General features: G+C 41.4%; 2 protein-coding genes and 1 pseudogene across 5 annotated transcripts; 2 read left to right on the top strand and 1 right to left on the bottom strand.

The window, feature by feature from the left end:
* The first annotated feature begins 217 nt into the window (after positions 1–217).
* LOC146555554 (forkhead box protein M1-like) lies at positions 218–4717 on the top strand. Of its 4 annotated transcripts, none has more exons than XM_085251871.1 (9): positions 218–361; positions 610–1052; positions 1176–1306; positions 1541–1732; positions 1819–1947; positions 2207–2266; positions 2676–2724; positions 2848–3020; positions 3234–4717. In XM_085251871.1, exons 2-9 carry the CDS (start codon positions 650–652, stop codon positions 4047–4049), a joined length of 1953 nt encoding a protein of 650 aa, XP_085107997.1. In that variant the 5' UTR covers positions 218–361; positions 610–649; the 3' UTR covers positions 4050–4717. The 4 variants fall into 4 exon arrangements, with proteins under 4 accessions (XP_085107997.1, XP_085107995.1, XP_085107998.1 ...); XM_085251869.1 differs by having other exon boundaries at positions 610–1082; XM_085251870.1 differs by having other exon boundaries at positions 286–440; positions 610–1082.
* LOC146555553 (cystine/glutamate transporter) lies at positions 4627–11168 on the bottom strand. The gene is made up of 12 exons (XM_085251873.1): positions 10876–11168; positions 7447–7573; positions 7254–7369; positions 7035–7160; positions 6864–6963; positions 6638–6682; positions 6415–6538; positions 6207–6310; positions 6028–6124; positions 5554–5703; positions 5288–5465; positions 4627–5060 (listed from the first exon to the last, which is right to left on the bottom strand). The coding sequence occupies exons 1-12, from the start codon at positions 11102–11104 to the stop codon at positions 4996–4998; spliced, it is 1461 nt and encodes a 486-aa protein (XP_085107999.1). The 5' UTR covers positions 11105–11168; the 3' UTR covers positions 4627–4995.
* A 4555-nt stretch (positions 11169–15723) lies between these two features.
* On the top strand, positions 15724–18921 carry LOC146555552 (uncharacterized; annotated as a pseudogene).
* The last annotated feature ends 1560 nt before the right edge of the window (positions 18922–20481 follow it).

Below are 20481 nucleotides of genomic sequence, written 5' to 3'. Positions count from 1 at the left end.
GTTGTCTTCCAACAAGTACATTGTACAAACAAACTGTTTTCTTAAAGGTTAAAATGTAAAAGAAAAAAAGGAATGAGTATTTTATATTTATGAAAAGAACTGATGTTAGTTAAAAACTTTATGCAGTAAAAATAGCAACAACCCCCCATAAAAATAATAAAAATTACACACCTAATTTATTGGTGGACACTTTTTGCAACGAACAAGCTGAAAGGATTGTGATTTTGAACAAACCCAGAAGGTTAAAAACATTAGCTAACGTCTGTTGTTCGAGAAGCTTGAAATCGTCCGGAAACATCACTAACTGAAGAAAATCAGCCGCTTAAGTGAGGAGTTCAAGATATAAAAGAAAAGAAAAAAGGTGCGGACTTGGTTTTACTTAGATGACATTTAACCCGTTCAGTGTACGATTTATTATGATCAGTATTTGAGCTAAATCGGTGAGTTTTCCGAGTTGATCTAGACTGAATTGCTGTGAACGGACTTGATGGCTAACGCCAGTAACTGACTTGATAATTTCCATCTCCCAGCTAAACGTTACCGTTACTGTTAACTCTTGTTGTAACAGTTAATCTCCGTTGTTCAGGCTCGTTTGTGTTTTTTGTGCAGAATACCTCTGAACAACTTGGCACATTTCAATGATCTGACCATGAGACGGAGCCCGACGAGACCCCGGATTCTCAAAAGAAGAAAACTGCCTTTTCATCAAAATGCGACGGATTCACAGCCTGGAGAATCAGGCTCCAAAGATCCGTCAATACCAGCTGCTGTTCAGAGCTTTCCTGGTGGTATCCGCATCATGGACCATCCATCCAAGTCTGATACTCGGGTGGTATACTTTCCCGAAACAGCAGATCTTCAAAGTGTTATTGGGGACCTCACAGCTAAAGGCAATGAATGTGGTGCCCAGGGCCCAAACAAGTTCATTCTTCTGAGTGGGAGTGGCAACAAGTGGGACTATGGAGCTGATCCTCAGTCTGCTGCTGAAGCGGCTGCTACAAGGAGTACAGAAGGACATAAAGTCAAAGCTGAAACTACACGCAGTTTCCCAGGTGACAAACTTCTAACTGAAATTAAACCATGTACGGAAAAAAATTTCTTTTATTAATGTTTAGGATAATACTTAAAGTATAAGTGTGGAATTTAGTGCTTGTTTTTCCTCTGTCTGATACTAGGGAATAAGGATGTCAATTACAGTCCTTTAGATGACAGCCTTGGTAGGATGAGCACATGTGCCTTGGAGCCAAATTCTACAAAGCAGCTCAGCAGCAAGGAGAACCAGAACCCTTTACTACAGACTTTTCAGGTTCAGAGCTTTTTCTTGTTAACTGCTTTTTTTCCCTTGCCCTTTATGTGCCGACACAAACTTGTCTGAAGGCAACATTGACCCCAGACATGTTGCTACATGTTCCCTAAACACCCTTTCGTAACCAATTGGTCATGACTGTGATTTATAATGACAGCAATAGTAGTCTGATTACAGAAAATAGTTACACTGTCAGATTTATTGACTGTTGTTTGTTTGTTTTTTGTCATATAGGCACACAATACACATACCAGTGCAGAAGCTCCTCAGCAACCCATTTCAGAGAGGCCACCGTACTCCTACATGGCCATGATCCAGTTTGCTATCAATAGCAGAAAGAACAGGAGGATGACCCTAAACGAGATTTACATGTGGATTGAGGACAACTTCCCTTACTATAGAGATGTGGCCAAACCAGGCTGGAAGGTACTTCAGAGCTGCTGAAAGTGTGATATGTTCACAGCTCTGCAGCAAGCAGCAGTTTTCAAATACTTTTTCATTTATAATTGCAGAATTCCATCCGCCATAACCTCTCTGTGCATGACATGTTCATTCGTGAAACGTCTCCAGATGGTAAAAAGTCTTTCTGGACTATCCGACCTGAAGCCAATCGATGCCTCACACTTGATCATGTGTACAAGGTGAGTGCAGCTGACTCGTTGCTTTTACATCGGTGATATCTGGGAACATTTGTGGTACTTGGCCTGAATGTTTTGTTGCAAGAATGCTTGTTAAATGCTTATTGTTTTACCTTGTGTTTATATAATGATTTTGCTTGGATCCTTGTCTTTCAATTGTTTGTTTGTTTTTATGGCTGACACCTTGAGAGTGCTTTGAGATTCCTCATATTGTTTTTCATCTTATTTTCCCCCTAATCTCACTTCACATCTCTCTCTGTAGCTGGGCTGTGATCCAGTGACTGCCACTGTTCCTGTGCCAATGCTTTTACTGGCTAATCAAGTAAGACTGATTTAGCCCCTTTCTTTTTTTTTTCTTTTAGTTCTTCAGGAGCCATCTTCAAGTCACAACCTCAGAAAAATCTGAACGTTCATGAATCTATTTGTCACCAGACTTTCAAACCTACACAGTGTAGCTACACCTGTTTTTGTTGCAGGAGACGAGAGCAGCAGGGAAGCAGAGAGGCTGAAGTCAGTCTGAAAGGCTAATGTGCTTTAAGAGCACTTGTTTCTCCTAATGTCTGGTATCCATACAATCATAAAACTTCCTTTTAGTCCTTTCCTGAGGGTAAAGATGTAGGGTCAGCTATCAAGGGACAAGTTTTGGACAGAACGCCAAGTTATTGTTGTTAGGTGGCAGCACAGTAAGGCTCCTAACTGATATAATTTCTGTCTCATCTTACTTTTCACAGCACCAAAAGAGGACACTTCCAGATGCAAGAAAAACACCAACTAGCTCTGGTGAGTTAAAAGAAATGTATGAGTTGTTTTATAAATTTGAGACTTGAGAAAGATCAGAGGTTGGCAAACTGCTGTTTAGTTTGGAAATGTGTAGTGCAATGTTGATGTGTTTTCTGTGTTCAGAGAGAAAGATGAAACCTCTTCTGCCTCGAACCGATTCATACTTGGTGCCCATACAGCTCCCCGTCACTCCTTCTGTCTACCTGCCATCCACTTCTACCCCTTTTCCTCCGCCCTGCTCCCAGCAGAAGGGGAACAATTCACGAGGAACAAAGAGAGTCCGCATAGCACCGAAGGTAATGAATTTCTCATATATTTCAGCTTTTTAAAATGTGTTGTTGTTGTTGTTGTTTTACTTCATAAGCTATGCAAGTTGCAAACTGCTTTTCAAAACAAGTATTTCTTGGAACTCCCTAGAGTTTACATTGACAACATTATGTGCATAGAGATGAGTATGAACTTCACCCATACCACTAAGATTTTAATGGGAATGGTTGCATGTCTGACAGGTGACACAAAGTGATTCCCCAGCTGTGATGATATCTCCTCAGAAGAATACGGACTTTAAGGTAGAAGTGAAGGAGGAGCTGGTATGTGTTCCAATTAAATGCGAGACCCCCAAAGCTCCTCCAAAGAGACAAGCCAGCAGCTCACGGCGCAAACAGCGCTTGGTTCTCTCTGTGAATGAAGAGCCTGTTCTCCTCTGCCACGAAAGTAATTTCTTTGACTCTGGCGTAGCCTCCGATGCTTCGACATTCCAGGACAATCCACATATTGAGCTGGATGAAGACAAGCATGGGCAGGAAAGCCCAGATAGGGAGTTCTCATTCAAAACCCAGATAAAAAGTAGAAGCCATTTGACCTCATCCACCCCCAGCAAGCCACCTTCTTATGTTGCGTCTTTTAAAGTGACCCCGGTAGACAAAGGAAGCCAAGATATTCTACACTTGAGCCCTATTCGTACACCAGGTGGTCCCACAGATACTCCACAACACGACTACACCACCTTCAGCTTCGGCAGCACTCCCTTTAAAGACTTGCCTCTGTTTAACTCCCCAAGAGAGCTGCTCACATCTGCTCCCTCCAGAGTGACCGGACCAGCAGAGTCGCCCACCGAATGCCTCAAAAGTAGCTGCTCCAGAGAGCTTCTGCAGGGAGGCAGTTCCACAGCAGCCAATCGCTCAATCACAGAGGGCCTCGTCTTGGATACCATGAACGACAGCCTGAGCGATTTATTGTTGGATGTTAGCTTCTCTGGTCTGGATGATGACGACCTTGGTATGGCGAACATCAGCTGGTCTGAGTTCATCCCTCAGTTGAAATAGCCAGAAAGCCGAAACACATTCTATGGCTAAGCAGTGTCACCTGTTTCTTTTTCCTTTTTTTTTCTTTGTGTAAACACTACATGATTAGGCCCACACCAAATTGATTTGCACATTTTAATATATAATTTAGCTTCTACACAAATTTTAAAGGATATATTTTCAAGATGCTTCACTGCAGTTTGAGTCAGCGTCTTAGAGCTGACTTAGAATAATAGATTGTGATGGAGGATTGCTAGTAATAGGCCTTGACAAATAGCACTAACAGGAACAGGACTGTTTCTTTATTTAACTGTAGGACTTTCTTTATCACATGACTTCATAAATTCTCACAGTAATTGTCCTTGTGTATGCAAGAGTGAAATGTTGTGGTTTCTAGCAGTTTTCAGACCTTGTACCTGACTAAACTCTGTGTTTCTAAGACAACAATCAATGTGTTGGTGCCTCATATAACATGAAGATTTTTTACTTATGTTTTTGGGTATAAGCAAACTTTGATCTTTTGTCTTGCTCAGATCAAATTTAATGTAGAGACAAGGCGTAATTTCTACACCCTGAAATATTCTTCAATACAGCAATGAACCCTTTTGCACATAGCGTATTTTATTTGAAAAACTGTGTAGCAAGACTGCTTATTTCTGTTTATATTTCAATAAAGGTTTAAACTATCATAGGTTGTCTGTTCAAAAATGTCATTTTAACTAACGTTTCAAAATGAACATTTTGAGTGCATCTTTGAAACTTTAAGTACTTTTTTTGTAAGGTCTCTGGTATAAACACTACATACTTGCATAATTGATGCAGTTAGTTTCTCTAAACACGTGGCTCTTTATATAAAAGTAGTACAAAATGAAACATTTGTTTAAACTGTTAAAAATGTCTTCTTAATGTTTTGTCCAGGTAGTATCCGTGTAGTCTGCAAGTAGAATGCAGGATGCCTCTTGGGTCTTCAGTAAGTCTGGACTTCCTGTTGAGCCACTTCTAGAAGGATCTGTAGCTGTTTGCTGCAGTAGTCTGGGAGAATTGAGGAAAGTCAGAATTAGTTTGTTCACTACAAGCAACTGAGTTTCTCGATTTCACTCATCCTCTTCCTTCTTAACAAAAACAAGCAGGCATATATGATCATTTGACACTACCAAAGATGCCTATGTTTAATATTAAAAATAGAGCCACTAAATTCAGTCCCATGACGAAAACTATCATGTTAATACATTCTGAAGAAGAATATTGGTACAACTTACCAAATATGCGCCTGCATCTACGGGGCAAACGAAAGCGGTAGACAGTAACATAGTAAACTGGGACACCAGTCAGTGTTAGAGCACAACTTTGTCCTGTGTTCCAGGGGTCAGAGTAAAGAGACAGACCCACAATGAAGAAGGAGACCATTGTGAAGGTGATTCCAATGACCAAGGGCACCTTCACATTACAACAAATAAAACAAGTTGGTCAGCGTAGTGTGCAGCAGTAAGATAAAGGGAGGTTTTTTTGAGTTCAGTATGCTAACCTTAAAAGGTCTTGGATGGAGAGGAAAACGATATCGATGTATGAGCATCCCCAAGGTTACCAAGGCGATGAAGAACCAGCGTGAAAAGGATGCAAAGTTGAGGAGCTGGTAAATCTCTCCAGTGATTAACATGAAAATTACCAAGGGGTACTAAAGGGACACAGGGACACAAGCAAGATAGTTATGAAGCCACTATTTTAAGAGTATCACATTATATCTCTTTGTCAGACCCTGTGCAACCCCTCATTCCTTTAGATCTGGATTAAGGCTTTGTGTTTCCCATTTTCAACCAGCCTCTTTATCCTGTGCCTGGATCTATTGTTATTATTCATATGACATGGATAAACTTAATACAAATAAAATGTTATAATTGTTTTACTGCGTATTCTCAATTTTAATAATGCAACATAATAAATAGAATAAGTCATCTATTTATTTGTTTAGATTGCTTCAGCTGTTTTAAAAGTAGTTTACCAGGAACAACACAGCAGGTAAAGGTGTGTGTCTGCGGATGTGAATCATGGAAAAGATGGCTGGCCAGTGGCCTTCCCTGGCTCCCACAAACAGCATCCTGCAACACAGAGCTCTCATTAGAATTCAGGCACACACACAAAAAAAATGACAATACTAAACCTTTATGGTCCTCAGATTACCTAGGTGCCCCAAAGAAGCCACCGTGAAGTGCTCCAAGGCAAGATATGGCAACAAGAACGGGGATCACAGGAGCCAACCCCTGAAAAGCACGGTTGGCAAATGTCTGCAGAGGCACAAACAGCAGATCAGACCAACAGTGACATACCACATTTACTCTAGTTTTTCCTTTTTTTTTTAATGATACATAAAGCAAGAAATAGAACTGACCACAGCCACAGCATCTGACAGAAGCACCTCAGCGGGAGTCATCATGGTGTAGTAGGCCACATTAACAAGCACATAAAAGACTGTCACTGCCACAATGGACAAGATTATTGCCAGTGGCATGTTTCTGATAAAGCGGGATACACACAGAGAGATATAACAGCAGGAGGCAACTTGGTTTTCAAAAAAAACGACAGACTATAGCAGATGTTTCATGCTAAAATACCTATTAGGGTTTGTGACTTCTTCTGTGATAAAGTTCAAATTAAACCTAGAGGAAAAGAGAAAGCCAAGACTCAGACATAAAGCTTTGATTGTTAGTTACAGTACATACATTGTCATGTAATTTATGGTTCTTTTCACTATTACTGGGGGGAAGAGTTTTGAATACCGTGTGATACACAGTAAAATACATTGAATTTGCACTGATCCTCAAACCACTGTACACTTACCATCCACCATAGGCATAGAGGCCGCTATAGAAGGCCAGTGGCAACTTATCCAGTGTTAACAAATCAACCTCGAAACCATTCTGGAAATTTTCTGTCTTCCCTGCAAAGACAGAGAGAATAAATGAGCTGAATACCAACTCTGTCTTAGGTTTAACTATTAGGTGCTCTCACCTTTGGCCAGTGCAATGAACCCTGGGACGATGATGAGGGCCAGGGCAAACATCTTAATGAAAGTCAAGGCGACTTGAGTGCGAAAGGCCATGTTCACACTCCAGCAATTGACGGCTACGACAAACGCTGAAGTGACACAAAGACAAAGAACTGGTTAAAGATATGTGTTGTTCTACACATAAAGTGCTCCAGACACAGATGAGTTATAAAAGCACTCACTCACTCCAAGGATACTGACAAGTCTGATGAGCACTATGGGAGCAGCACAGGGTGTGAAGAATGGCTCCACCACATAATGACCAAAGGCAAGGGAGACATAAGACGCAACAGATGGCCTAGAGGTGGACAATATCTTTGTGAGTATTATGTTTGAGGCAGTTAAATTTTTTTTTAGAACCAGTAAAAACCATACCTGATGAATAAAAACTCATTCCAGAGTCGTAGGAAGGCAGGCAGAGGCCCCAAAGTCTCCAGCAGGTATGTGTAGTGACCCCCTGATTTTGTAAAAGTGGTGCCCAGTTCTGCATAACAGAGGGCTCCTAATAGGCCAGAGGCAGAGCAGAGTTTTGGAGAAATAAGAGTATGACTTTTACTTTATAATTATTAAATGGCAAAATTTTTAGAATGTCTTTTAAGTAGTTTTAAAAGCTACTTTCAGCTTCCCCTTATTTACAACAGTGAAAAAAAAGGTAAATGGCCTGTACAGGGAGTGCAGAATTATTAGGCAAGTTGTATTTTTGAGGAATAATTTTATTATTGAACAACAACCATGTTCTCAATGAACCCAAAAAACTCATTAATATCAAAGCTGAATGTTTTTGGAAGTAGTTTTTAGTTTGTTTTTAGTTTTAGCTATTTTAGGGGGATATCTGTGTGTGCAGGTGACTATTACTGTGCAGAATTATTAGGCAACTTAACAAAAAACAAATATATACCCATTTCAATTATTTATTTTTACCAGTGACACCAATATAACATCTCCACATTCACAAATATACATTTCTGACATTCAAAAACAAAACCAAAACAAATCAGCGACCAATATAGCCACCTTTCTTTGCAAGGACACTCAAAAGCCTGCCATCCATGGATTCTGTCAGTGTTTTGATCTGTTCACCATCAACATTGCGTGCAGCAGCAACCACAGCCTCCCAGACACTGTTCAGAGAGGTGTACTGTTTTCCCTCCTTGTAAATCTCACATTTGATGATGGACCACAGGTTCTCAATGGGGTTCAGATCAGGTGAACAAGGAGGCCATGTCATTAGTTTTTCTTCTTTTATACCCTTTCTTGCCAGCCACGCTGTGGAGTACTTGGACGCGTGTGATGGAGCATTGTCCTGCATGAAAATCATGTTTTTCTTGAAGGATGCAGACTTCTTCCTGTACCACTGCTTGAAGAAGGTGTCTTCCAGAAACTGGCAGTAGGACTGGGAGTTGAGCTTGACTCCATCCTCAACCCGAAAAGGCCCCACAAGCTCATCTTTGATGATACCAGCCCAAACCAGTAATCCACCTCCACCTTGCTGGCGTCTGAGTCGGACTGGAGCTCTCTGCCCTTTACCAATCCAGCCACGGGCCCATCCATCTGGCCCATCAAGACTCACTCTCATTTCATCAGTCCATAAAACCTTAGAAAAACCAGTCTTGAGATATTTCTTGGCCCAGTCTTGACGTTTCAGCTTGTGTGTCTTGTTCAGTGGTGGTCGTCTTTCAGCCTTTCTTACCTTGGCCATGTCTCTGAGTATTGCACACCTTGTGCTTTTGGGCACTCCAGTGATGTTGCAGCTCTGAAATATGGCCAAACTGGTGGCAAGTGGCATCTTGGCAGCTGCACGCTTGACTTTTTCAGTTCATGGGCAGTTATTTTGCGCCTTGGTTTTTCCACATGCTTCTTGCGACCCTGTTGACTATTTTGAATGAAACGCTTGATTGTTCGATGATCACGCTTCAGAAGCTTTGCAATTTTGAGACTGCTGCATCCCTCTGCAAGATATCTCACTATTTTTGACTTTTCTGAGCCTGTCAAGTCCTTCTTTTGACCCATTTTGCCAAAGGAAAGGACGTTGCCTAATAATTATGCACACCTGATATAGGGTGTTGATGTCATTAGACCACACCCCTTCTCATTACAGAGATGCACATCACCTAATATGCTTAATTGGTAGTAGGCTTTCGAGCCTATACAGCTTGGAGTAAGAACACATGCATGAAGAGGATGATGTGGACAAAATACTCATTTACCTAATAATTCTGCACTCCCTGTATTTATATAGCGCTTTACTAGTCCCTAAGGACCCCAAAGCGCTTTACACATCCAGTCATCCACCCATTCACACACACATTCACACACTGGTGATGGCAAGCTACATTGTAGCCACAGCCACCCTGGGGCGCACTGACAGAGGCGAGGCTGCCGGACACTGGCGCCACCGGGCCCTCTGACCACCACCAGTAGGCAACGGGTGAAGTGTCTTGCCCAAGGACACAACGACCGAGACTGACAGTGCTGCAGGTAGCTCCACATGTTTGATTTGGCAGGTTTTTCATGCACCACATGCCATTCTTGATGCAACCCTAAATGGATTTGTGTCTCTTTCCAGGACTGAACTGGGCTGTCCACTTGTGCAATCATGACACCAACATAAATCTAGCTTTTTACTATTGTGGGATTATAATATTATTTTATGCCATGTTAGACCCTAATTAAAGATTGTGAATTATTATGTAGTTTTAGTTTGCATTATTCTCCTGAATTAGAAGAAGGTGATAACTATTGCATTTGTTAAACTGATTTGCATTACATTAGACTGCTGATTTATTGTGAATGAATGATATTGTTTCATGATGCATTATACTGCTGAGTTATAAGAAATACTGTTCGCAGAAAGTCATCGCCTTATCTGTCTGATTAGAAGAGAACAGAACATACTGGAGAGGTTTTCTGCCCCATCTCAGCAGGAGCAGATAAACAGGGAGCCAAGGTCGTAGCTTAGGCGCTGTGTGAGAGAAAGAATGTGAATGTTTAGGCTTTTATGATTAGGTGGTCAATGGTCACTGTATTGTCCCTAACGGGAAATTGATTTGCAGTATGTCCGTACAAACAAACAAACAGACAACCAACACATCACATACACTCACCAAGATAATATAATATAAGCCTGATAAAACAACCTAGATTTTTCATCAAAAAAGTGCAATGTGCAATGGCAACAACACTTATGGTTTAGTGTTATTAACTATGATAATAGCACTAGGTACAAAAGACAGTCTATGTCTCTTTGTCTTCACTGCAGGCACTTTATAACGACGACCTGATGGAAGCAGTTGAAAATCATTAAAGAGAGGATGATCTGAACACAACAGGACAGAGGTTGCCTTCCTCAGCACCTGCCTGTTATAAAAGTCCACAAGCTGGACCTGAGACCTCCCTGAAATCTTGCCAGACACTTTAACCAGGTTGTTAAGTCTGGTCTTTTTATTCAGGGACATATTACCGTACCAAGCAATGATACAGAAGGTTAAAACAGATTCAATAAAACTTTTATAAGAAAGAGTCATCATTTCAGATGAAACATTAAAACCTCTCAACCTCCTTAAAAAGTACAGTCTTTGTTGAACCTTTTTCACTGTAGCAGCAAGATGTGACTCAAAGGACAGAGTCTTATCAAGAACAACCCCCAAATACTTATAACTGTCCACCAGTTCAATGGCTGCCCCATTTACCACTATTTACTCATAAAACACATTGTTTCTCATATTTGACACTTAAGTGCAAAGAACAATAGCAGGAAAAAGGTAGAACAAAAGCAGACATCAGCTGAAATGTCATTCATCTTACCAAAGAGAGAAAGGACACCACATAGCACCCACACCAGCAGAGATAACCCCACGCTGCCACTGTTCATCAGGACTCCTTTCGGTGCAATGAAAATCCCACTGCCCACCACAGTCCCAATGATGAAGGACACGGCAGGCAGCAGTCCGATCTGCCTCCGAAGGAACACCACTTCATCATCTCTCTTATCCATCTTGTTATTTCCCCTTTTCTTTATCCTGGTCCCCTCCATTTCTCTCTGTGGCTGTAGGTCACAGGGTGAATGTGCTGGACACTGTGGCAGGAAGAAACAGCACAGGCTGTAACAACACCCCCACCCCCCAATCCTGTCTGTTTATTCACCACTCATTGGCTCATACCCCACCCGCCCAGGCTGAGCTGGGAACAAAGCCAGCAGTCTTCCAAACTTAAGCAACAATTAACACTGTACACTGTGGATGTGCGGATGGATGTGTGTACAGCTTGGAAGAGGCCCTGTGGGTTCAGACGGAGACAGGTCAGGGTGCTGTGGAGGCAGCTGCGTAGACTGCAGGAGGGCTACTTTCAACAAAATCTACACAGACTAAAATCTGTCCTGTCAAGCTATTTTACACAGTGTACATACACGTTTTACGCAAAAACTAAAAATGATATGAGACAACAGAAAAACAAAAAAAATGACAGAGGCCACTTTATTAATATTCCTTACTTTCACTTGAGTGGCCACTGCATGGATGTCAGCTTCACTTTATCAGCAGGAGCTCTGCTTGTTAACATTCCTCTACACACAGCACACATCAAGTTCTTTCTGTCAAGATTCATGACGAGTGAATGACTGCATCTGCACTCAGAACTCCTCTCACTCAGATAATGCAAACATGGATGCATTCAAAATGCGGTCAGACTGAGAAACATTTCTAGTATATCATTTGTAAAATGTTCAGCATAATCAAAACTTTTTTTCAAATAACAATTTATGTGTAAAAGTTGTCCATGCACTAATGTATAGTTCTTTATTAATATGTCTGAACACTGTAAGGAAATCAATTTTTACAGTATAACTATTTTTTCTTTGGTGATACTAAGACTCATGGGAATGATTTCTCCTCCACTCAATTCAATTACTTAAAAGGTTTGATTGCTATAGTCAATTATTTTGCATTTTTACATTTTTATGAGAATGTGTTATGGTTTCCAGTGACTGTGTGACCAATAACAGTGGGAAGGTGTAGTTAGAATAGGGCATGATGGTTAACACTTGAGTCTTGTCATAGTTCATAAAAGACAAGAATTCAGGTTACATAAGACATGCTATTCATTTATATTTTACAGCAATTAACCATTTATTGAGATTACAGTAGGAACACCAAAATAATAGCTGCTCAGTTTTAACCAAATAGCTCATAGGATTATACTTTGGAGCTTAAATTTTACTCAGTACAGAATAGCATTACTTTTTGCTGTAAGCAAGCTGTCAGCATCTTACTGTACACATTTCTTTGATTTTAAAGTGTCAACCCCTTAAAAAGAACAATGTTTATACAAGTTTTAATAAATGGTTATGGTAGAGACTGAATCAAATGTATATTTAGATATTTAAATAATGTTGTTAAACCTCAGCGTGCATACAGTCCGTTTGTGTTCGATTATGCCTGTTACTACTTGGTGTTTCTCCATCTTTGGCCAGCAGATGGAACTCATGTCTCTTTCTTGGTAAATGTTACCTCACAGATGAACGTGCTCTTATTTTCCTCTAGAAGATGGCAATCACATCTTACCTGGCTTTGAATTTTACAGGCTGCTAACCTTGATTCTATGATTATATCAACTGTGTCTTCTGCAGTTGAATGCGTACATAATTGTCTCCAAGGTAAAAAAAAAAATAAAACCCCCAAGACATCCCGAGCATCACAGCGTGAAATTCCCAGGGTGGGTCCAAATTTAGTCCTTCTCTCTGCAGGTAAACCCATCCCAGGAGACAAGGGCTTATCTTCCCTGCTGTTTTCCACCTGACCTGCTAAGATCCCTGCTTTGTCAACTGGAGGCCAAACAAGCTTCAACTGCTCACTCCCAACTGTTTCTCCCATAGGCTCGTCTCACATGGAGCAGAATACAAAAGGAACACATCTTAATATTTCTCAGGAGCCATTCACACAAGGGACCATCTGGCTTTTCCATTTAGTGAATCAATAGAGGTGCTTCTGTTTCTAAAACATCGGATATGTATCGGATTCAGTACCACATACGAAAGTGACCCAGATCGGATGTGAAAATATCGGATTTGTGCTGTTCACACTGTCATACCATGATCGTATATGGGTCGCATAGGGTCAAAAAAATCGGATTTGATGCGCTTTCGCCTGCAGTGTGAACGTAGCCTTAGTGTTAGGCCTAATGTAATAGGCTAGTGATTCTTTTCTGATTGCTGGCACAATTGCTCTAAAGTCATGAAGCTAGTTTGATTGCAAGTGATGGTTTTAAGATTTGTATACGATTCATTTGTTTCTCACCTCTCCTCCTGACTGCAGCTAGCCTCCGCGCAGATTAAACGTATGAACTGAAAAACCAGTCCAGGTGTTTTTGGATCTCTTTCAGGGAGAAATTCCAGGAAGGGAACATTCCAAGTGTGGTATGAAGTAGGGGAAATGTTGTTTGATATTGATGGATGTGTTGATTGCAAAAAGTTAAAGAGCACAGACATTGCTGAATATATTTATGCTGCTGCTGACTATATAGTTAAAAGTTGCAGCAGCTCTTGAAGACTCTTGTGTGTCTGATGATGATTTTAGCAGATCGCAGTGACTTTATTGCCGGGAGCCCTAGCTAAAGAGGGTTTAGCCCAGGTGTTTATTTATTAGTTTGATTTAGTTTAGGATTATACACTTTAAGTTGGACATATACATTATTTTTCCTTCTTTCTCGAGAAATTATCTTTTTGTTCTGGTTTTTCTTTAATTGGGCCAGCCAATCTGTTCTGTAAATATGGCACACTAATCCACTGTTGTAAAAAGAAAGACTGGACTGTTGATCTGTTGAACAGTTTATTTCTGCCTCCACCGCTACGCTCATGGAAGCATCATCGTTGGTACCCAGCTGAGGTTTTTGCATGCACAGAGCATGGAGACTCCAATTATAAAATGTATAATCGGGTAAACCCTGAGTGTTCCTGTCCTGGGAATTAATTAACTTTCACACAGAAATGCACAAATGCACCACCACACATATGCGTACTGTACATGAAAACATAAACATAATGCTTAAGGGATTTCAGTGATATGGAAAAAGCCAGATATAGAGGCTCCCGCACACATATGCACACATCACGTGTTGTTATTACGGGTTTGGGTGTGAACAGTGTGAACAAGCTGTTTAACTTTGTGAAGAAAACTTGGCTGTCTGAAGCTTATTTACAGTAAATGGATTATATTCAGTACAATGACTGATGTTAATGTACTCTGCAGAGTTTGAAAAGTAATATTGCATGAACAAGACTGAACAACCCTTTCTAACAGGTAAGAAAAGCAGAGAAAACATGTGGAGCTGACCCAAACCAAAATCAGATCAAAATACAAAACATGTTTTCTCAAAAATTTCAAGGCCAATTTCTTTTTTACTCTTGAGCATTTCATTGCATCACACCAAATTCAGCATATAGATTTATGTACTTGGAAGTGCAGATTTTGGAAGCGAGTACTAGCCCATCCCACAATATTGTTGGTGCCTTTAGGAAACTGATTTAGTTATTCACACTGACAAAACTTAATCAAAAATAGGAGTGATGGTTGTTTGCTAAAAATGGGTAATTTAAGCTAGTTGCCAGGTGGCTGCCAGGCAATGTCATGACATTATATTATATCATGCCTACTTCAACTCCTGTGGATATAATTAAAAGTTACTGTAAAAAATTAAAATAGCACACTTTTATGAGGTATCACAGGTGCACAATGCTAAAAATGGGTCATTTTAGTGTGTTGCTAGTTGGCTGCTTGGCAATGTCATGGTCTCATGATATCTGCTATAGATACAAACGCTCAGGGGCCTAAGATGTACCTGTGTGGCAAGTTGGTTGCTTGTCTCCTGACAGACACACAGACAGAGATTTTATGCATTGTAAGATAAAATATATGTTTTATATATGTTCAAAGTTCTTGATGATAATACTCAAACTTTAACTGCTCATGAAGCATTATTGTTCTTTTTTTAGGCATTACACTGTGTCTTTAGCTTTTATATGAATTAATTTGAGACCTTGTTGGCTGCAGTTTCTCATAATGAACAGGAGCAAGGACTAAAAAGCAGGACTCAGATCATCTATTGCAAAACAGCAAAGCGCCCAGGGCTCAGCAAAGGCAGGAATAACATACTAATGTAAATCAGGTCCTACTGCAGCTGGTCAGGGATTTCTGCAGGAGAGGAAAACATGGATTGATTAAGGTTCAGACGAGTATGACCAATTGCTCTTGATAGTTTGATATTAGTTAGATAGTTTCCATTCAGTTCTTACTTGGTTCTCTTTTGCAGTTGAAGGAGGGTGAGTATGCAGATGGCCAAGGGAGTCCTAAAAAAAGATGAAGCAGCAGCCTGACAGGTGTGCAAAAAAGGTTACCGGCTTGAGTGAAGCGGGTAAGTGTACCAGTGAAAGGAGCTTGTGATCCTTAGGTAAAGAGAAACAGAGGAGCTTTTTTCAGCTGTTGTTCAGCTTTCAACAGGAGAAATGCATAAAAGCAGGATTACTGACCAAACACACACAAGGAAACAGTGTTTACAACGGCAAGCCTGATGCCCACCGTGAGGCGACATAGCAAGAAATGACAGTACCAGCCAGTTCTTAAATACTGCAAGACTTAATTTCCAGGGTTACCAACATGTACGATGGCTGAAGCCCAGGAACACAAATTTTGCCAAAAAGGAGGGTGTCCAGGAAAACCTGGCCCAGTGCTCCACCTGAGAGTACAAGGACAGAAGGAAAGAAGAGGGAAAGAAAAACGAAAAAAACTCCAAACGAGAGGAGTGGGACCATAACACATTCATGTTTGTGTTTACCAGCATAATGCATGGATGTTTGTCTAAACATAAAGCCTAAAGATTGGGTAATAATCAAAGACAGTATAAAAGATGTATCTACCTTTCAGGTCTGAAAAGTGAAGCCAGTGCTTTAAAATATGCTCCTCTATTTACACACACTAGATGCAACTTTGCATGACCCCCGCCCCCCCAACTAACAAATACCTTATCTAGATTGCTCCAGTTTGAAGCAAATACTACTGAAATTTGCAGGGCACACAGTCCTGGACGTTGCTTTTAGGAATCAGGTCACACCAGGCAGTCCATCTATCAGTGCTACCTCTGGCACACAGCAGACATCCACCTTTGACTTTAGAATGTGTCTCGAATAAGAATCATGTAGCATGTGTTGCATGGGACCATCACATTAGATTTAAACATTAAGCATGATGGACAGGGTTGGCAAATGTTACATTGGTAAAGTGAAATGACAGGTTACAGCAGAGTACTCAAGCAAATGGTTTGATTAAGTAGCTTACAGTGCAGTTTCAAATTACATTTCAACCCTTGAGAGGAAGGCAGAAGGTGCCCTGTGTATGTGTGCATTTGTGTTGCTCATGGTTGGATTTAGTGGCACTTGACTGCAAAATTAATGCCATGGTTCCTTTAAGTTGTACACAAACAAGAAAGGCTAGCGTTCAAAGCCTTTCTGGGGATTTTGAGGTCTCCACAGTGTTCAAAGCGTAAATAAACACCACTGACTCTGTAGCCTGGTGATACAGACCTCCACTGTCCAGAAGCCAGGCCACAAAGAACTGTTGAAAAAAATAAACAAAAGGCCACCACATCAATCTTCATCTTACATGCTCCCAAAAGGAAGTCCATCCATCCTTTTCTCAACCCTTTGTTTTGATCACCCTCTCCCTTTCTCTCCTTTTAGCAGCCTGATACACATCTTAGGTGTTTAGAGTCCTGCTCAGTCAATTATCTGGAGATCTGGTCCAGTAACAATACAAAGTGTGTGCAGTATGCTGTGTGACTAGGACAGATAGTTCAATAGTTCAATTAGTGTTTACATTTCAAACCCACCTTGAGTTATTTGATTTTACTTACACTATTTATAACTTTACGTAATACACAGAAAAGCCACTTTAATTATGTTGCACATCTGCATCATAAATCGCTCACAACAACAATCACCATGAAAAATGTGATTAAAGTACAATCAGTATTCATCATAAATAATGAATACAAATAACAATTCATCACTTTCATAATGTGATGGTGGGCACTGATTGTAGTTATGCGCTGTGAACCATGCACCATCAATTACAGTTTTAATTGTCTAAATGCTTGCACTGCTTTGAATCATTTCAGCACTGTACGGTATGGCGTGTATTTAAGTCGATATTGTGTGTGTTCATTTCATTTCAAGAAGAAGGGCAAGGTGACGGACAAGTTCCGGTTCTCAATTTCAGGAACCATTATTCCATCCATAACGGAACAACCAGTTAAGAGCTTGGGGAAACTCTTTGACTCCAGCCTGAAAGACTACTGCTATTCAGAAGGCAAATGAGGAGCTGGGAGTGTGGCTCATTAAGGTGGATAAGTCTGGCCTGCCTGGAAGATTTAAAGCCTGGATCTACCAGCATTCCATCCTGCCCCGAATCCTGTGGCCCTTGCTTGTCTATACAGTTCCAATAACTACTGTGGAATCCCTTGAAAGAAAGATCAGTGGCTTTCTTCGTAAGTGGCTGGGACTTCCCCGCAGTCTCACCAGCGCTGCCTTGTATGGGGCAAGCAACAGCGTGCAGCTACCCTTCAGTGGTCTCACAGAAGAGTTCAAGGTGGCTCGCACACGAGAAGCCCTACAGTACAGAGATTCTAAAGACTGCAAGGTGGCATCAGCAGGTATTGAGGTAAGGACAGGAAGAAAGTGGAAGGCTGAGAAGGCAGTTGAGGTGGCGGAGTCACGCCTAAGGCAGAAAACACTGATGGGGGTCTTAGCAACAGGGGGAGCAGGCTTGGGGTACTTCCCAAAGGCCCAGGTCAGCAGGGCACAGGGAAAGGAGAGACACCAGCTACTCCAGAAAGAGGTCCGAGCAGGTGTGGAGGAGGAGCGAGTAAGTAGAGCTGTAGGCCTCAAGCGGCAGGGAGCATGGACAAGGTGGGAGAGCACCTTGCAGCGCAAGGTCACCTGGGCAAACATCATGCAGGCAGACTTCCACCGGATCCGATTCGGCAGTATACGACACTCTGCTAAGCCCAGCAAACCTCCATCTGTGGGGAAAGAGCGAGACACCTGCCTGTCCCCTGTGCTCTGGAAGAGGGACCCTAGAACACCTCCTTAGCAGCTGCCCAAGGGCCCTGGCCGATGGTCGGTATCGTTGGCGGCACGACCAGGTGCTCAGAGTAGTTGCTGAAAAGATTGCCTCAGCAATCAGCACCAGCAAGCATCATCAGGCTCTGAGGAAGGCAATCTCTTTTATTAAGGCTGGAGAGAAAGCCCAGGTGCGCCCACATTTGACAACTGGCCTCCTCAACACAGCCTTTGATTGGCAGCTACAGGCTGACCTGGGTAAACAACTAAAGTTCCCTCAGAACATTGCAAAAACATCACTCCGGCCAGACATGATAATTATTTCTGAGGCCTCAAAACAGCTGATCATGCTGGAACTCACAGTGCCCTGGGAAGAGCGGATTGAGGAGGCCAATGAAAGGAAACGAGGAAAGTACCAGGAACTAGTGCAGGAGTGCAGGGGAGGGGGCTGGAAGACTTTCTATGAATCCATAGAAGTGGGTTGTAGGGGCTTTGCAGGACGATCACTCTGCAAAGTCCTAGGCCGGCTGGGCGTGGCTGGGGCAGCCAAGAAGAGGGCCATCCAGGCTGTGAGTGAAGCGGCAGAGAAAGCCACAAGGTGGCTGTGGATCAAGAGGGCTGATCCGTGGGTAGCTACTGGTACGCAAGTCGGGGCCTGATCACCCCCGGCTGGGTCGCCTGGGCGAGGGTGTATGATGTTGTGAGACCCGAAACACCTGATGACCCTAGGATACATCACTGAAGATGCGTACCAGTGCATCCAGGAGATGTGTCTTTATAGTTCACAGTGTGTCAATGAGATTATTAGGCTGGAGAAGGAAAATCCGACAATGTTATCTCAAAAAGGAATATTTACTTAAAACCAGTACCAATAGCCCAGTCGCCATCCATGTTTCTCATACAGGCAGCAAGGGGCCTGATTTCTTCAATTAATTTCCTTTATTAACAATAGCAAACAGAAAGAAAATAATATAACTAGTAATAATCTATACCAAGTGTAAAACTTCTGGGCTGAAAGATGTGACAGCTGCCTCTAATTGTCGGCCATTTTTTGAGTTTTCTCAGGATTGATACCTTAACTAAGGAGGTTATGGTTTTGGTAGCGTTTGCATGCTTAAACATGTTGCTTGGTTAGTGATAGCTCTAAAAGGTTTGAATGAATTCAGATAAAACTTTGTAGGGGTGTAGAGTGGGGTCATGTTAACAATGAGTTCAAATTTGGTTTACATCCACCACGGTCTTCAAGGTCAACTTAACAATTTATTAGTCGAAAATTGACCTCTGGCTTCTCCTTCAAGGTCAAAGAATTGATCTGAAAGTCAAAGTGATAAAAATCCAATACACAGCTTTTTAAACCCAAGTTTCTCACTGCCATTGTTTGAATTGACAACTTACGGCTACATGGGGAATGATATATGGGGTAAATACTGCCCAGAGTGAACTACCTTGGCAGACGTTTGCACTCTCTGCATCTTTTTTTCTTTATACAGCCAGAAGAGTCGATGGCTGTAGATCATTAGAAACAATACAGGTGTAAGGCACCTCTTTTCAGACCAAGACGCTAATATACAGTCTAAATCTATATCCCATTGTCTGTTTTCACTATACATAAAAGTTTGAGCCTTCAACCTTTGCATTCACTTTAGCATTTATGCATAATTACTTTGATTTTACTTTCAGTTGTCTCATGAACTCACTTTCCTTTGGTATGTCTTTGTCATATGGACCATTCAAGCCTGTGTATACCCCATAATTTAATAGCTTGTTTAACCAGCTTCAGCACTTTGGAGGAATCTTGGCCTGCTCTTCTTTGCAATTGTACCTCAGTTCATTGAGATTTATTCATGCACAGCTCTCTTCAGGTCCCACCACAGAATTTTAATCAAGTTCGACTGGGCCATTGCAACACCTTGATTCTTTTCTTTTCACTGGGCCACATTAACAAACAGTGTGTAAATCGTGCATCTCTGTTCTCCTTGCCCTCCCCCTTTTTAACTTTTTTTTACTTGAGCCAGTCAGTGAGTATCTCAGAAGAAACACTATTATTAAAATTTATATTATTTCAGCCACAGCCTTTTTTTCTTTTTAAACTGTTCCCTCCAGTGGAAACATTTTGGAAAGCTCAGTTGGAAGGTCCAGTTTTAGTCAGATTTTTTCCCTACTTTCTTCCTTTAGTGTTGATTGCACATGTCTGTTGGTTTACAATGATTCTGATTCGTATGCATGGTGATACAGTACGAACAAAATAAATTGGTGTGCATGTTTTGTGAATCTGATGACTTTGTGTACCCACTTGTTTGCTCAGA

This window comes from Mchenga conophoros, linkage group LG17, assembly GCF_057382185.1.
Source record: "Mchenga conophoros isolate Kocher_MC1m ecotype Shallow Benthic linkage group LG17, M_conophoros_male_GT1.1, whole genome shotgun sequence".
Lineage (NCBI taxonomy): Eukaryota > Metazoa > Chordata > Actinopteri > Cichliformes > Cichlidae > Mchenga > Mchenga conophoros.
The sequence above is the reverse complement of the archived record's forward strand: the minus strand, read 5'-3'. Positions and strand labels throughout refer to the sequence as shown.

Coding starts and splice junctions, on each gene's coding strand:
- LOC146555553 (XM_085251873.1), bottom strand. CDS start 11,104: ATGGAGGGGACCAGGATAAAGAAAAGGGGAAATAACAAGATGGATAAG. Junction 6,125..6,206: donor GGCTTCTTTGGGGCACCTAG/GTAATCTGAGGA, acceptor TCTGTGTTGCAG/GATGCTGTTTGTGGGAGCCA. Junction 5,466..5,553: donor TCCATCCAAGACCTTTTAAG/GTTAGCATACTG, acceptor TGTAATGTGAAG/GTGCCCTTGGTCATTGGAAT.
- LOC146555554 (XM_085251869.1), top strand. CDS start 650: ATGAGACGGAGCCCGACGAGACCCCGGATTCTCAAAAGAAGAAAACTG. Junction 1,307..1,540: donor CTTTACTACAGACTTTTCAG/GTTCAGAGCTTT, acceptor TTTGTCATATAG/GCACACAATACACATACCAG. Junction 1,733..1,818: donor TGGCCAAACCAGGCTGGAAG/GTACTTCAGAGC, acceptor TTATAATTGCAG/AATTCCATCCGCCATAACCT.